The 18,490-nt window shown below is 46.8% G+C and overlaps 1 protein-coding gene across 1 annotated transcript in view; it reads right to left on the bottom strand.

The window, feature by feature from the left end:
- Positions 1-3,669: 3,669 nt before the first annotated feature.
- The window catches only part of LOC119461532 (sodium-coupled monocarboxylate transporter 2), a 43,939-nt gene continuing 29,118 nt past the window's right edge, over positions 3,670-18,490 (bottom strand). The window contains exons 13-16 of the mRNA XM_037722878.2: positions 17,581-17,747; positions 10,758-10,855; positions 6,066-6,187; positions 3,670-4,923 (exon numbers count right to left, since the gene is read on the bottom strand). Coding sequence (XP_037578806.1) covers positions 4,864-4,923; positions 6,066-6,187; positions 10,758-10,855; positions 17,581-17,747 — 447 coding nt within the window. The 3' untranslated portion in view covers positions 3,670-4,863. The remainder of the gene's footprint in view (positions 4,924-6,065; positions 6,188-10,757; positions 10,856-17,580; positions 17,748-18,490) is intronic.

The raw sequence follows: 18,490 nt of genomic DNA, 5'->3' as shown, positions 1-18,490 counted from the left end.
CACTTGGAAATAATGTCTATAAAACCGGGTACGGTGCCAGTTTTTTTTTTTTTTTTTTTGCTTTTTTTAGGGGGGGGGGGATATGTAAAATATGTTTACAGCTGAAGTGATCGCTTTTGTTTGTATATTTAGTCGTGGTCCAGGATGCGTTGCCGCGGCCGACTAATCAAAACTTTGACATGGAACTAGTTCCTCAGCAACAATTTATTTGTTGATTGCAAGATGCCCGCCATTTCGGACAATCTACCACCATACTCCTCCCCGTGCACGGTGCTCGTGTACCACTAGCCCAATAATTATGAGTCTGACATGAACATAGCCCTCCAAAGCACGAGAAGTGCGGTACGTTCATTGTTTCATAATCAGCCACGGCGATGTCGTGTTCCCTGTACAGAGCATCAACTGGTTCATTGTGACACCCGTGGCCAAAAATTCCTGCCAGCCACCGCATAAAATCGTTCCCCCGAACGAATGCGAGCCCTAATCTTTCAACTGTAATGACTCGCATAGAGCAATAAACCCCACTTGTTCAACCAAGATGCTGATTTAGCATCGTGGTCACTGATCGAGCACTTTGCTCGTGAGGCTGCTAGGCCAAGCTCAAAGCACACACAAAGGCAACTACGAAGGCATAGAATCCTCGACCACCTGCCAAAGTTGCACCTGCCAAGACTGCATTAGGACGTGACATTCATATTTGTGCGGAGACTACTCCTGCATCTACGGGTATAGACTGCAATGTGAATACAGCATTTGCATAGGACCGCGAACAGTCATTATAAGTCGAATGAACTCTCCGTTATATAATTGTTCTTTATTATGTTTATCTTTGTTATCACTTGTTTGATTCAATTTGCTATTTACCAATAATTTTACTTTTTGCTCTGGAACAGAGAAAGATAGAGTACTTTTTATCTGAATCTCTCTACAGTGACCAAGTTAAAGCACTACAGAGCCGAACAGCTCGAAACTGGCTTGGTGTGTACCACGGAGTAAGATAAGGCAGGAGTGCCGACTCCGCGCGTCTGGAAGGGACACATTCTGAAACGCCGGTTTCTGCTTCACAGCGTGTTGGCCAGATGGCGCTACGAATGAAGAAAAACTGTGCAGCGGAGAGGCGGGCCCAACAAACCGAAGGAGCAAAGGCGCGGGGACTCTCTCGCGGCGCCTGCTTGCCTATCCGTTTTGTCGTCTGCTCCGCACACGCCCTGACGCCTGTAGCGCACATAGCTCTTGCAGTTCACGGAGTGACGTTAGCAGGAGAAACAAGTCATGTATCATTTTATTTAATTTATTTTATACAGGCCAAATGCAGGGCATTTGTGAGGTGGCCTGCGTGGAACTTTACAAAGCACAAGAACAGAAAATAAACAAATTACGGGAACTAAGACGGAAAGAAAAACTATAGCAAATGGTAAGGCGATATAACGGCAGTTCGGGTGGTCTCAAGCAATGACAGACGACAGCGAAAAGAGGTGATTAATGCAGAGCTGACGTTTATCACCCTTTTTTATCTGAGCACGCATCAAGTGCTAAGATGCTTCGCTTGCTTCTTTGTTTCTCGCGGTGCTTTTCGTGTCGCCCGGTTCTCTTGCGAGCAGAATCGCCACATTCTCATTAAACATAATAATTGTGCATTCCTGCCAGTGTTTCCTGCTCATTATTTCACAAGAGAAACTCTGATTATGTGTCTGCATAACTCAGGGAATCATCTCGAAGGCGAGGCTGAGAATTTACAGGGTAGCCAGCCGGTATTTACACTGGCTAACCTCCTTGTCTTTCATTCCCTTTCTTTCTCTCTCTCTACATTACTGGTATGTCTCTGGAAAAGGAAAGGCACCTGCACTGTGTGTCGTTGTAGACAAATTTAAAGTGAGCACCTCTCGTCCTTCCGCATTGGCGTCTTCTGGTTCCTCCTGGCATTCAGCATCATTGAGCTACGCAAGGCTTCCCTAAACAAATTGAAGGAACCTTCGAAGTCGAGGCACTTTCTTTACATCAAGTAGGACATCACCTTCGTCTTTGCTGAAGTAACTATCAAGAATAAGCTGCTTCTCGAAGTGTCGCGAACATATTTTATCCATTGCTTTAAGCGCTCACTTACCTTCGGGAATTTTTCTACGCCACTGCTGGAGTAGTTGAAGATCAGATGGCGCCGCTAGAAGCGAAAACTTCTCGCGTCCTTTACCATACCCAGATTTACAGCCGGGAACAAAACACTGTCCTGTTGCTCAGTCTCTTCACGCACAAGTATCAATATACATTGTTCCGTAAGGCATGAATAAACATACTGCAGACATGGTAAACAAAGAGAGGAAGACGAAAATTTCGCACCTTCGCTTCCGCGCAGACGTAGAGTGAAAAACAAGTACTTCTGTAGTGTCTTTTTGTACAGCATCATTTATCGTCTGTTTCTTCTAAAGACATCTAAAAATGTTTCGTATGCGTGCATAAAAGCGCTACCGCCTCTTTATTTGCGCTTGTATTATTTGTGCACATATATTTTTTGTGTTTGATTGCTGTCAAATTGAGACGGCCGAGGGTCCACGTTTGTAGCAGACGACACGCTCTACGGGTGCCGCGCTGCCGGTTCTGCTGCGCCGTCGGCGCCGTCGCCGCCGGTCCCCGCTACTCAGTGCATGCGCACATGGAAGCAAGCTGTTGAGTATTTTCCAGGCGCCTCGACAGATGGCGCTACGCGATGTATAATTTACGTTACACGGTTTGTCCCGAGCGAATGCGTTGCGCGGAGGCGGAGTCGGCGCTCCTGTTTATCTTACTCCGTGGTGTGTACCTTCATTCAAGCTTCCCGTCAGGCGAGCGACAACGCATACAGAAGTGTCAACGTCCAATTGTCCTCCAGCCATCTTGTCGTCGTCAGAGTCATTCTTGCCATAAAGCGAAAAATGAAAGACTATGCCCATCATCGCAACTACAATTCACGTACTGCAGGCAATCCAAGTCCCAGAAAACCGGCTATAGCATGGCATTTTGAGAAAGAAGTTAAGGGCTTATCTGGGTGCTGCGTAACCAACAAACAAAAAATACATAGATCGCACGCACTATGGGAATTGGTAGGCGCAAAGCTTCTCGAGCGCTTCCATCACGCATTCACTATTGAGACGCTGTTGATGTTCCAGTGCAGATGGAATTGCAAGTACGTTTGTATGTATTGAGAAGCACGACGCGTAACGCCTCCAGAAACGTAAAGCCAGCAGTGTCAGTTGCACTTCGCCAGGACGCGTGTCGAGTGAGCTCCTGAACGACACTTCACAATGTGCTCAACGCGGTTTAAATCATAGATCCGGGGCCTCAAAGAGGTGCGACGTGAAGCTAACGCATTTCTCTAGCATTTACCGCTACATCGTCACTGAGTTTCCTTTTTCTTTTGCAGCGATAGCCGTGATGAGCAGACATCCCTAGTCGACTTTGTGTCTGCCGGTGTCCGCTGGCGACCGTCGCAGTAAAGCCAAAGTGCTTTACAAGAAGTTTAGAAAGAAATGAGTTTTCCCCAGCTTCCCCCGTGATGCGAAGCAGACAATACTGCACCTGTAGAGTGTGGTCGCACCGCCAGCTGCTATGATTGCCTGACCGTATCCTCTGCAGCTCATCGATAAATGCGGTGGTTCGACTCAGGTACAGAGAGGATACACAGGAGACACGGGGAAAAAAAGCAACTTTATCACACCATGGCTTGGATGCGAGCTGAACGACGAAAGGACAACATATAGACGCGATAGAAATATAAACTGTTCGTACGAGTGGCACTGTCTTCTGCTGCAAGTTCGCGAGATGAACTCGTCGCGTACATGGAATGCACGCCTTTGTCGTCGTTGGCGCCGAAGGCCCACTGTCGGGGTTGGTCCCAATTGCGGGACGGCGATGTTGAGGCTTGCTGTCATGCACGTCGTTCGTAAAAAGTCTGTGGCCCTCAGAAAACGGCCCGTCATCGTTCCATGTAACATCGGCAAAACGCAGTCATCGAAGTATACAGGTAGCCTGACTTTTTCACCAGCACGTTCACATCGAGCTGCAGGATGGCCGGCTGTGGACACCAGATTGGTCCAGGGACATCACGGCCACTTCTTCAGCGGGGCAGCAGGCCGGGAATACAAGCACAGCCTCGTGTTGATTCAGCGCTACTGCGCCTGCCTAAGAATTCCCAACTGACATGGTAGTCTATTCGCTGTAATATTCGGAAGATTTCGGTACTCCCGAGTGAGGCCTGCGTGATCAAGGGACTGAGCCGCCTGGAGGCTAAATTACTTTTTTGTAATCAGAATGGTTTCAGCGTACACACCAGCTCGCTAATTAAAGACAGTGCGCGACTTTTTCGCTTCGTCCACAATGCGGCAAGTTTGGCAATACGGAGCACATTAAGTGGTCCTGGCGGAGGCTATAGTGCGAAGTGAAACTTATTACTTGATGTCCTTTTCATGCGATTATGTACAATGTCCTTTAGTGTTTCCCGAAGGTCACCATATCAGTAGAAGAGAAATATTCCGCTCTCTTCTTGTGCTTCTTCACGACAGTGGCTTTCCCGACGTGCGGCGACAAACTATATATTGTGAACGAGGCGCTACAAGAACAGCAATAGCCAGGCTTAGACTGCCAAGCTAAGCAGGCCGGCGCGATAGGGCTATTCCATGGTTCAAGTTGTAAGTAATGGCCGCACTGCAAAAATATTTATCTCATTCGTTCCGTTTTCACGCTCTTCAAACTCCGTCTGTGAAAAATACGCCTAAATGTAGGTTCAACTGCCCTGATGACTAGAAATTTTCTCAGCCTCCTGATTAGTGCGCTCCTTGCCTCTAACGTGGGTGAAATGTGGCTTTCCGAGGTAACCTTTTTACTGGATAGTGCTTAAGCATGATGATTGCCGTCCGAAATCAGGGCTATGAGCTCCTTCGGCGACGCTCCATTCTGTGGAAGAAGAAAATATACAAAAACGTTAGGCATCGCAATTCGGTGACGTACAGAAACGGAGTTTGATATATAATTATGTTTCAAAGCTTTGATAAATTTTGTTCTGTTTCCTAAAACATAATTTTTGGAACCTGGATAACTTACTTAGTTCTGGAATAATACTATAATACTCTGAGTCGTTACAGCGTTGGAAAAAATATTCTTTTATGTGTGCTTTGCTAGTTTCTATATAAAGCTCTTCGTGTGTTATATTTTCTCGATGTTTTTCTGCCTGCTAAAGTTTTTACCTTACGGTTCAGGTATTCGGGATCATGCCTCGTTCCTCTTCCCTTTCTAAGCTGCATTTTTATCTATGGGCCATCTCGTACTACTCCATCCCCACATTAAATTACTCTACTCCAATGTATACCTTGTCCAGGAGCCCTAATAATATTGAAAATAAATTACGCTCCGTCGGCATTAACACAGCGAATGCATGCTGGCTCATGAAGATGCGATAAAAACAAGTCCACCCGCTCAGCTAAAGGAATAGCCAAATTATGCTTGTCTTTAATTACTAGGCAGGCATGAATGCGCATGAGTGACACATTTAGTTGGACGATTTATGTTAAAGGGCTCGGGAGCTTAGCTTGCTGCATAGAAGTCGCGAAGCTGCACATTTAATAGTAAATACACCTGATCGTACATTCTTGCAGGCTAGTTGGTTCACACTCGAATTGTATGTGCTCTGTGCCTGTCCCCAATTTCTTTTCTTGTGAATTGTATGCGCTCTGTGCTGTCCCAACACCACCTAGAAAGTCTAGGTGGTGTTGGCTGTCCCCTATTTCTTTTCCTGTGCATCTTGTGCAGCACGCTTATAATACAACTGATAGCGTCGCATTTGCTGTCTATAACTTGCTAGCGAGTTTCATGGCTCTCGGAGGTAGTGATCACTTAATGATACGCGATCACTGCTCCAGTTTACTTATCTTCGAATTAAAGTCACTCATGTAGAGTAGAACATTGAAGTAGAACAAGCGCGGTTAAGTTGATCTGGAACATCGAAAACCATCCTGTCACATCACCTTCTGGTAAATACGCTTGGTGGTGTGGGTGTGTGCATAGCTTTGATTTGTTGGACTGGTGTTTAGTAAACTCACCGCAGGCAAGGCCTCCTTGAGCTGATTGGGGCTGTCGTTCCTCTTGAGCGCTTTCTTTCGCATATACTTCCGAACGAGCGGAAAGACGTACGTAGGATCCACGGCATCAGTATCACTCCGTTCTGCGAACAAGAACGATTTCCAGTTGGTTACTTCGACGGCTGCAAACAGTGTTTCACCGCCAGCCTTCACCTGAGTATTACAAAAGTACTCTAGAAGAAGCTAAGTGTGTGCCAATTAGTTCCTGTTATTACGTTACTTGCTACTCAAAATGAGGGCGAAATTCACACAAGCAAGAGTGGACGGTAAAATATTTCATGGAAGTGTACCCCAACTACATCAAACTGCATGGAGTTCAAAGATGCATCAGTACACAGGGTGTCCCCGCTGATATTAGCAAAACTGTTAAAAAAGTGCTACAATATAAGATTGTGACACCTACGGTGTTCGGTCATATGTCCTATTCCGCCACCAGCATACGTTTTGTGCACTAATTCGCTGGCTAATTTTGAAATATTATTCCAATAACCGTTTAAATTTCAAATGAAAGGTCTGACTTTCTATGCAAAATCTGTTACTCCGTCCTAAAACATCTATATTCAGTTGTTTTCAGATGTCCTGCGTAACTGTTGTTTTAAGAGAAGCTTTAGAGGCTTACAAGTGTCGGCGGCGGTGGTGGTGTCACGCTGAAAAGTGGGCCGATCCTGCCGATAGTGCAGAAAGGGTCCAAGCTCAATGGCACATACCAGGGACAAGAAAGAAAGAAAGAAAGAAAGAAAGAAAGAAAGAAAGAAAGAAAGAAAGAAAGAAAGAAAGAAAGAAAGAAAGAAATCTCGTGCGGCGCACACCCGCATTGGATATGCTACACGCGTGATCACGGATCATGTGACACGCGGATCACGTGACACGCGCGCGACCAATCAGGTTCATTTGGTGTGCCGCGAGGAAGGACATGGAAGGAAAGCGGTTTGGCGCGCGCTCCTCCGGGCTTCTCTCGCCTCAGATAAGTTTCAGCGAACAGATAGGAAGGCCACGCGTGGTTCGTTATGCAAAGGAGCAAGCTGCGTTCGATGAACGCCAGCGTGAACTCGCTCGGGAAAGGGCTCGTCGTCGACGTGCCGATTCTAGCGTGAGCGCTTCCCTAGCTGAGGCTCGCCGTCAGCGAAGAGCCACGATCCCGAGAAGAGGGCTTCCGAAGCCGAGGCTCGCCGTCTGCGACGACCGGAGAAGCCCGAGGCGGGGTGCTTCCGAACGTTACCCTGACGAAGGTCATAAACACACACGACAAGCTTCGCTTACCCCCATTTTCTCGACAGGGGAAGGGCTGGCAATTTTATTGGGAGCACAGCTCTTGGGCGCGCGTTCCTGCGTTGAGCGTCGGCGGCCCATCAGCGTAACCGAGCGAACGAGCAAAGCGAACGACGAAAGAGCGCAAGCGAAGCGCAGCGGGGTATGAAAGAGGGCGATACCGAAGAGAGCGCGATGAGGAAAGGTGAAGTGAAACCATGAGGCGGAAAGCGTAGGAGGAGGGTATGGTGAAAGCGTGAGAAGAACACCAGACGTGTTCTGCAGCGGTGATCGCTACGAGATGGCGCCAGAGTAGCACGCATCGTGTGTTCACCGATGACGCCATCGATAAGGCGTGTGGCGAGCATGTCCACCGATACCATATATGAAAACGTAGCGCTGCATCAGCGGAGGTCTGTCTGCAGTGACTGCTGTGAATCGCATCCACGTGTCACCCACGCGCTGCCTCTGGAGATCTCCCGATTAGCGAGGCAGTCGCGCCACACATTGCTCCGTTTGCAATGTGCCGCACGAGACAGATTGCCCGCGCCCGCCAATATATCGCGAAATTAGAGCACGTTTAGAGCTGCACGCAAGTTTCGCATTAGGGAGTATTGCAATCGTCTGTGAATTTTTTTCGTGCTTTACTAGTATTCATAATGGACGAATCATTTTGTTATGATTAAAAAAACGGCGCGATTATGCGCCCCTCGCGCCACGACACGAGCGGCCCCACAAGTGACCCAAAGGAACTGATTTTACTCATTGCCGGACTATGAAAAGCATCTGGAAGCGACAAGCAGGCGGCGTTGGTGTTGGCTTTTACTGATCGCGAGCTGTGCGTTTGACGTGACCATCGTGGCAGTAGCGATGACGAGGTGGTGTTCCCTTTTTGAAGTCACTGATGTCGCCGTGCATTAGCGCGTAATCATCATCATCATCATCATCAGCCTATATTTTATGTCCACTGCCGGACGAAGGCCTCTCCCTGCGATCTCCAATTACCCCTGTCTTGCGCTAGCGTATTCCAACTTGTGCCTGCAAATTTCCTAACTTCATCATCCCATCTGGTTTTCTGCCGACCTCGACTGCGCTTCCCTTCTCTTGGTATCCATTCTGTAACCCTAATGGTCCACGGGTTATCCATCCTACGCATTACATGGCCTACCCAGCTCCATTTCTTCCGCTTAATGTCAACTAGAATATCGGCTATCCACGTTTGTTCTCTGATCCACACCACTCTCTTCCTGTCTCTTAACGTTAGTCCTAATATTTTTCGTTCCATCGCTCTTTGTGCGGTCCTTAACTTGTTCTCGAGCTTCTTTGTTAACCTCCAAGTTTCTGCCCCATATGTTAGCACCGGTAGAATGCAATGATTGTACACTTTTGTTTTCAACGACAGTGGTAAGCTCCCAGTCAGGATTTGGTAATGCCTGCCGTATGCACTCCAACCCAATTTTATTCTTCTGTAAATTTCTTTCTCGTGATCAAGCAGGGTCCCCTGTGAGTAATTGACCTAGATAAACGTACTCCTTTACAGACTCTAGAGGCTGACTGGCGATCCTGAATTTCTGTTCCCTTGCCAGGCTATTGATCATTATCTTTCTCTTCTGCATATTCATCTTCAATATCATGCGGCTCTTTTTTTTTTTACTTCGCGCTAAAAGAGTAACGTGCAGACAAAACTAGAACACATGATATAGCGCGCTGAAAACAACCGAAATAGAACTGTTGAGGGGGCCATAACGGCTTTCATATTGGAAGTCACCCCTTTAATTCAGATATTTTAACGTTGATTTATTATTGTACGATAACAAGTCGCGTAATAAGTGCACAATAATATACTGGTGTCCATTCTGTAACCCTAATGGTCCACCGGTTATCCATCCTACGCATTACATGGCCTGCCCAGCTCCATTTCTTCCGCTTAATGTCAACTAGAATATCGTCTACCCCCGTTTGTTCTCTGATCCACACCGCTCTCTTCCTGTCTCTTAACGTTACTCCTAAGATTTTTCGTTCCATTGCTCTTTGTGCGGTCCTTAACTTGTTCTCGAGCTTCGTTGTTAACCTCCAAGTTTCTGCCCCGTATGTTAGCACCGGTAGAATGCAATGATTGTACACTTTTCTTTTCAACGACAGTGGTAAGCTCCCAGTCAGGATTTGGCAATGCCTGCCGTATGCACTCCAACCTAATTTTATTCTTCTGTAAATTTCTTTCTCATGATCAGGGTCCCCTGTGAGTAATTGACCTAGATAAACATATTCCTTTACAGATTCTAGAGGCTGACGGCAGAAAGTCGTCGAGGACGCAGTCGAGGACGGCAGAAAGTCAGGTGGGATGATGAGGTTAGGAAATTCGCAGGCGCAAGTTGGAATACGCTAGCGCAAGACAGGGGTAATTGGAGATCGCAGGGAGAGGCCTTCGTCCTGCAGTGGACATAAATATAGGCTGATGATGATGATGATGATGAATATACTGGTGACGAAAGAGGACTCTTGGCCGACCATCATATGTCTCATAATCGCGTATACTGAACGAGCGTTGTTTTTTTTTTAACAGCTTGGCTGATGATAGCAGGTACACCACGCATATTTTGATCCTTACATCATCCTAAATATTCGCGGCATTTTCATGGAGCGAATTGTCCTCCGCAGTGACACTTCGCTCAAGCATTCGCACTGACAGTCAACGATGAGCGCCGGGCAAATTCAAAGAATGAGGCACTGGTCTCTGAAATGTCGAAAACTCAAGCTTATCCAAAAGCTTTAAACATTCACTCTGTCAAATGAACACTAGTTATTACTGAAATGCATGCGTAATTTATATATAAATAAATATATATATATATTAAAATAAGATGTATAAAGGATGAAAATGTTTAGTTCTAAACTCATCGTTCACTTTACTGCAAATAAGGCACCGGAATGTACAAAGCATGAAAATACACCGATTGGGTTGTTTTGTGTGAGCAATTGCGCTTGCACACAAGGAGTTGCAAATCGTTGTGACACGTCACGCGCCTCGGACAAGGACAAGCTCATCAAAAACGCGGTTCTAGACACCATGTAAACTGAGATGTGCCTCAAAATATCTTAGTTCTCCTTTTTTTTCTTTTTTTAACAAGTAAACCAGCTAAGCAACTGCACACGATGAAGTTCAACTGCAAACGTTATACCAGCGTAGCAAAAATGGCTCAGACTTTTGAAGACAAGTAAAAGGAGCTGAACATTTCCCATCATAATGCAAACTGCATCATACATTCTTTAAAAAAAAGTACGCTGTGTAGCTTTACTGAATGCTATAAAGTGTTCTTCATTCCATAATTTGGCAATGTTTTAGCGTCAATACTGTTGTTTAATTTTTTTTAAATTCTGTGGAACAGATATATTACAAACGCTTACCGAAAACTAGGCTTACGGCCACAGAGACGGCCACGTGCACGACGAATCCAACGAAGGCGAACCACATGAAAGAGACGTGGTAGATCTGGTAGACCCCACTGGATGGAAAAGGGGAGAGGGTATTTGCATAGAAGGAAAGAGTAAATATTGGCTGTGCGAGGAAGCGCACACGAAGCACACAAAAGGACACTGAAGAGAAAAAGTAAATCAGTTCACATCCCAACCCTACACTAGACGCCGATTTCAGCGCATCTGAAATACATGCTGCACTTCGCAAGCTTAATGGTCGTTCTGCTCCAGGCCCAGACGGGGTCACAAACAAAACCCTTCGCAATCTCGATGACGAGTCCGTGTCTCATCTAACTGACTACATCAACGATTGCTGGCGCAATGGTGCCATCCCAGCTGCCTGGAACACTGCCAACGTTATCCTAATCCCAAAGCCTGGCAAACCATCTAGCCTGAACAACCTAAGGCCTATCTCACTCACTTCATGCGTAGGCAAAGTGATGGAACACGCCTTCTTAACAGGCATCAACGCACACCTCGAAGACAACTCTATCCCCACACCATCATTGGATTTCGCCCTCACCTTTCTACTCAAGACGCTATGTTGCAGCTCAAACATCAAGTACTAAACGACCATTCCCGTAACACGAAAGCCATCCTCGGACTCGACCTCACTCAAGCCTTTGACAGCATTTCCCATGAAGCTATCCTTGACCAGGTCTCCCACCTCCACCTGGGAGAGCAATCCTACAATTACATCCGTGACTTCCTCTGCACAGCCACCCTCTCTGCCGGGGATTTACGATCAGACCAGCTTCCCCTTGGCAGCAAAGGCACCCCACAAGGTTCAGTTATCTCTCCCATGCTCTTTAACTTAGTCATGATTGGCCTTGCCCAGCAACTACAACGAGTCGACAATATCAACCATACCATCTACGCCGATGACATCACCATCTGGGCGTACCGAGGCAGCGATGGTCAAGTGGAGTCAGCCCTACAAACGGCGATTGACACGGTTGAAGCCTATCTCCAAGGGACCAGACTGCGCTGTTCGCCGGCTAAATCGGAGCTTCTTCTCTACAAGCCCATTCAGCGGGGACGCCCTCCAAAACACCAATCTGAGCACCGACCCTGTGACTCTATCACCTTACGCCTTCAAGATGGCAGTCCTATACCACACGTCCCTAGTATCCGGGTCCTCGGTCTCACCATCTCTACCAACGGCTCCAATGCCTTGGCTCTCAACAAGATCTGCGCCCAATCTCAAAACACCCTACGTCTTCTTAAACGCATCTCCAACCGACGAGGGGGACTCAAAGAAGAGAGCCTTCTCCGCCTCGTGCAGTCCTTTGTCATATGCCACATCACCTACGTTGCTGCGTACCTCAACTGGTACCGGGCTGAACAAAACAAGCTCGACACCCTCATACGAGGGGTCTACAAGCAAGCACTTGGCCTCCCGCATTACACCAGTACTGAACTCTTCAACCAACTAGGAGTTAACAACACCCTTGCCGAACTCATTGAAGCACAACAACGCTCTCAGCTTGAACGGCTCACCCTTACTGAAACGGGACGCTTTATTCTATCTACGCTTGGCTTTACTTACCATCAGCAGCAGGGCCCCAAATAATCGATCCCGACTGACATCCGTAGCTGGATCCACGCAGACCCTATTCCTAGAAATATGCACCCTGAATATAACAGGGCCCGGCACCAAGCTCGGGCCGGAGCAATCATAAAAGCCGTGTACCTGGCGTTACATTTGTTGATGCAGCCCAATATTCCCATGGCACACGATTTGTGGCCGTCGCCACACGCAATGGAGTCCTACACCACGCCTCCAGCGTCACTACCCCCACTGCCGAAACGGCTGAAGAAGTGGCCATCGCCCTGGCCACTCTAGATCCCACCGTTATCATCGTGTGTGACTCTCGCTCAGCCGTCACTAACTTCAGCAAAGGCCGTATTTCTCCTCAAGTATCCTCCGCCATGCACCACACTCTAAAGAAAGCATGATCTCCCTGACATGGATCCCGGCCCACTCGGGCACTGTCCACCCACACCTCCCCAACCTCAACGAGGTCACCCAACCCATTGCGCGAGAACTAGTTAACCGCGCCGGAGACACTGGAGACGAGTTGGACACCAGGGACAGTCTGACTACTTACAACGATCTCGTTAAGGCATTTTACCTTAGTCGCCGAACCTTCCCCCCACCTCACCCCAAGTTCAGCCGGGCGCAGGCTACCACCCTGTGTCTGCTACAAACAAATACGTACCCTTCACCCGCCCGCCTCCACCTTATATTCCCTGAAGTTTACAATACCCCGAACTGCCGGTGCTGGGGCACTCACCCGGCTACGCTCCCGCATATGCTGGGGGAGTGCCCAGCACAGTACACACACATTAATACCACGACCCTCTCGTCGAGGTTGCGTGAGGCTCTGCGGAGCTCCGCCCTCGACGACCAAACCTGGGCGACCCAGCACGCCCGTGAGCCGGCGGCGAGGCAAGCCCTCGACGTCCCCTCATGGAAGGCTTAGGCCCGGCCATCTTAAAGTGCTGGTTCCGCAATAAATGTTTATTCCTCCTCCTCCTAACACTTATGAAGCATTCTTTTAAAAATGTAATTTTGTTAGTTTCACAGGAAGAGGCTGATTACTGTAAAAGAACAAGAAAGCCGAGCTTAGATATTTTTTTTAATTTCACGCCCCACCAGTGGTACACAGGGCGACGTCGTCAGTTTAGGAGTATTTTTTTCGTATTCGGGCAAATGTGTAATACTTCACGAAATTTAATGTCAGGCTTAGGCACCTTTAGAGTACAATGTTTTCCATCATCTCCAATGAAAAGATTCGCTAGGGTCGAGAGTATTACCACAATCTATGACGTCATGTTGAGCTGGCGCGGTAACTTCAAGGTGGCATTGCTACCCACCTTTCGTTTCCACGTCTTTTTTTTTGTCTTTTTTGCTTATCTCTCCTCGTGTTAAGCCAAGACTGACATTGTTGGTAATGCAGGCAGCCAATATACTTATGCTTCTCAAATTATTTTTTCTGTTTAGTGTCTGTTTAACGTTAGCCGCAGCGCCGGGTTGCTCTTTGAATGTAGGGCACCTCTTTCAGAAGTTTCCTGCTCGTAAAAACATTTTTAGCGCGCAAAGAAGAAGAGAAGACTAAAAGGAAAGACGCGGACACAGCCGTGTCCGCGTCGTTACTTCTCGTTTTGTGTTCTTCTTTGTGCGCTAACGGACGTTGTTACTACGGATTACCAACATGCCCAAGCATTTGCTCTTTCATATATCCTTGTAGATCAGATATCAGCGCTAGTATTTACTTCAGTAATGATTTTGCAGTTGCGTGTTTTTCAAACGCCGCTGTCAAATTGATAGGCAGTCGTGTGGTAATAGTATCCCTGTTGCTCCGACACGTACTCAGATTATACCACGTGCGTGTGTGCATGTGTGTGTGAAGGGGACGGGGGTGTTATTGTGAGATCTTTGTTCATCAGGAAATGAGTTCCTTTTCTGCTTTTTCTGCTGTTGTATTCACGTCGTGGTTGTATAGTTCGGTCAGGACGTCACACCTCCTGACGGCAGCCATGGTCGATGGGGCCTAGGGCTGTATATGATGTCTTGTAATTGCATAATTTCGAGAAATAATATATTTATGATTTCATTTGAAGTTTTTGTAAAATAGCATGAATAATACACTGCAGTTACTCTCGTTTCAATGGACTATCTGATTAGGTGTATTGCACGACAAATTGCAATGTCCGGGTAAGTCATAAAAACATTCATTATTTACCTTTCTATTTTTGCATTTAAATGCATGTTGCATTTGCGTAACTGAAGCCGACTGGTGTTGGTATCTGCTTGGCAGATATATTAAAGCTACCACCACTAGCTGAACGTTTCATGTACTAAAATGTATTGTGAAGTACTCTGACGTTCTACATAACAGCTTCCCCAAAGCCTCCATCTAGCAGTTCATGGCGACATTCGACCTTTTTTGACAGATACTGGGGACAGGCATATCGGAAGTGAAGCTAGTCTTAGGATTTATGCTACGCAGACATGATCAAACTTCCTCGGCTTCAATATCGCAAATACGACATCTGTCATAAAGACATAATTCAAATGTTCTTTTCCAATTTTCAATTACTTGGTCATTCAATTTTGCCAAACTAGTAAGTGCGGCTTAATTTCACCTGAAAAGGCAGATCAGTGCTATCTAAAGAAAATGTGATATGACAAGTTAGAAAAGAGCGCTATTGACTCATACGTAAAAGAAAGAAAAAATTATTTTCTGCGCAAAGTGAGATGGGGATCACGCAACTTCTTTTTTCTATAGAATTGCGGGGAAAATTTCCGAAGGAACGAAACATGTAGTCACTACTGTGGCGCGATGTGTTCTGGAACGACACAACGTACTGTACTAAATACAGAAGTAGCTCGTTGTTCACAAGGGTAGATAGTCGGAGATTCATATTCAATCACTTCTAGCACACGATAACGAGACAAAATGAGACACAGCCACATATTCACCCGTTTCGCGGAGCAGTTTGCTCTAGAGGAACGAGATGGCACTTTCGGCGACGCGCCATAGGTTGCCTCGGCGAATGCTCACGAATACGAAACCATTACTGCGTCTGCCCTGCTACTGTGCGATCAGCTGCGGGGAATGCAACTCGGTGTTCGCTAATGCACTGTGCCCAATTCATGCTGCAAAATGTGTAACTATAAAGGGAAGACGTGCGGTAGTTAGCTGCAAAAATAGCGATTCAAATATTAAGGAATGGAATCAACTTGTGTCACCACTGCTACATAAGGACTGCCTGTGTTGCCGGCCATTCGCGATGCTCGGCTTTCCTCGAGAATACAAAAACATATAATTCATGCGCCAGCGCTGTATAGCTAACCTCCAAAGAAAGGATAAGGTAAATGCACCTGGTAGCGAAGCTTTCATAGAAGCCCATACGTTCAAAACATGGCGGTTTATCGGCGGTTCAAGGGGCTTAGCGCCATCTGTGTGAGGAGTGATTACTTCCGGCGGAATAAAAAATACTGTGGTGCCATATCCGTTAAAAACAGAAGTGACGTCATTTTGTTCTCAAAGGCGAGAAATTTGTTTTCGGGGGCCTGCCATTAGAGCTGTATATTTAAATGCCCCGCCATTCGGCCTGATGGGCGTTTCGAGCTTTCAGCGTGGAAACCGATGCAGGAAAAGTTCAGCCATACGGGTGTCGAAACCGCACCCTTGCGCAGAACATACTTTGTTTGGAGAACGACGAACGCTTTGGGCGTAGAGTGCTCGTCCTTTCGTCGGACGCCAAGCCCGTCGGCCAGCGCTCTCCCACGAAAACAACTAACGTGAACAATTATCTGGCGGTCGCAACTCACTACTTTTGACTCAACAGATTATGAAACAATGAAACTACACGCGTCACCAAATTCAGACAAACGTCTAAAAGCAAAGCAACACAACATGTGAGGGGGGCGTATTGTAACAGGTGAACTTTACGAATGCCCCTTTCTGCACACTTCAAGAGCTGCATTGCATTGCATCTTACGGTGGGCGCTGAAAAAAAGTATTTGTTGATAATGATCAAGTAAATTGGAGCTGTTGTTTTCTCGCCATGCGTATATAAAATCGATTAGGAACTTTATTTTCATTGAATAAATCTAACTGTGCATCGCTTTCTTTCGCAATGTTTGTTCCCTCCAAACATAGTCGCGCTTCAATCGCTGCTCCCATAACCACCCTTGCTGATGTCGGTGACAATTCGTTCTGAACCGCTTTTCGCCCGAAGCTTCGCGACCATTTGGATCAACCTTGGAAAGGACTTCAACTCCGGAACGTCTGGACTTTAGAGTGAGTACCACTCGTTACAAAAGGAAGTAGCGCCGCTTACTGCCATAGTAAGTTTCTCGCACGTTATCTACACGCATCCTCCCCTACTCGCACGTAAACTTACGCCCACGCGATCGCCAACGTATCAATAATAAGTGAATTGGCGCAGACTTGAATCAATGTGCCGAAGCATGTGTTATGGCGACTACACCGACAAGACACCAATGTTGGAAGCTGAACTTTTCGTGACGGTCCACAGAGTAAGCGAGGCATTAGCGATAATACGTCTTTGCTACAAGCTACCACAAAGTACGGAACATTTACATTCCAAGCATTGTGCGCCGCAAGAAGAAATCTATAGCAGCAGAGCACACCCGCAAGCGATTAGGCTGTAAATAAAAAATCTGATAGTGACCATACCGAGGAACATTACTGAGTCAGAAACATGACAAGCCGCTGCAATTCAAAATGTTTGCCAAATAAAGAACGAAGAGCACGCCGATCCTGGTTTAATTCATAAGCGGAGAGTTTGGACACCTTCGAATACATTTCTAGGCCCGCTTTTAGTACAAGCACCGTATACGCTGCTCGCGCCGTTTGGACAAGGCGTAATCCGCTCTGAAAGCACGTACATGTTCTCTGACGCTGTGGCCAAAGCTTCGTGTCGCCCACAGAGTCACCGTGTATGCTAGGCGTCGAAACAGAGGTTTGCTGCGTCGCACCGGTGTCACGCGTTTCCTTTGAAAACACGGATGCAACAGAGGCAGCTCAGGCAAGCAGTGGACGCGTCACCACGTGATCAAACATGGAAGCGCCCGCGGGAGCGCCGAGAAAAGGGTCAATACTACATGGTTCCTGTATGTGGGGGGGCGCACTTTGTGTGGTAGTGTCTCACTTTGCCTCGTTATCGTTCGCTGCAAGTTATATAGCTCAGTGCGCATGCCCTACGGCCTACCAACCTTGGCCGGGGAAGTGGGTCGTACGATCCTGATGTGATGGTCTTGTTGAAATGCGAGCATCCCGCCGTCGTCGTGGGCAGAGTGTGGTGCTTCCGCGGGTACAATATAGATCCCAGGGCCATCCAGCCGGTGAGCAAAAGCGCCACCGCGGTTCCAGAGAAGACGCCCTGCAAAAGCTCTCCCTGCTCTGTACCAATCGCCTGGCTGCATCGTTCAAGTTATAGCATTTCCTTTTTATTTATTTATTTATTTATTTATTTATTTATTTATTTATTTATTTATTTATTTATTTATTTATTTATTTATTAGCGGCACGAGCACCAACTGACCCTCTTGTTTATTGCGCAGCAACTTCTGGTTAGGGGCCGACTTCAGGTGTGCCACAGTGGTCGGACGAAATTAAAAATGAATCATAAAAAAACAAAAACAAGTAGATATCGACGGTTCTACTTATGGTTGATGATAGATATGACATCAGAGCATACGTTTAGTTACAAATTGAGTTAGTTAATTGAGAGGAATAATTATAAAGAATTAAGTAAAGTCTATTTGCCGTACATCAAAACAAACAATCGTACATTTTAGATTGCCACCACATCAGTACAGGTTCCCGTGACACTCCAAGACCAGAAGTGACGTCATCAGTGACGTCTCACTTAAATCAGGTGTACTCGCTCATTACTAATTAAAAAATGTCACAGTTTCGCCCTAAGGGCGAAGCAATGAATGCGATAGCAACACAGCAATGTCATACGAAGTAAGGTGAGCGGCTTTGGTAGCAATATGAATTGTAGTAAACATGAGCTGATTAAGTAAACAGGTGTGCTGCGGCGTTAGTAGACCGACATGAAGAGAGACTCAAGGACCGCGAGAAGGCGCGTGTGAAACGGTGGTGCTGATGAGAAGCGCT

The sequence above is a fragment of the Dermacentor silvarum genome, chromosome 8 (genome assembly GCF_013339745.2).
Source record: "Dermacentor silvarum isolate Dsil-2018 chromosome 8, BIME_Dsil_1.4, whole genome shotgun sequence".
Classification (NCBI taxonomy): Eukaryota; Metazoa; Arthropoda; class Arachnida; order Ixodida; family Ixodidae; genus Dermacentor; species Dermacentor silvarum.
This window is presented reverse-complemented; position numbering and strand designations above follow the sequence as displayed.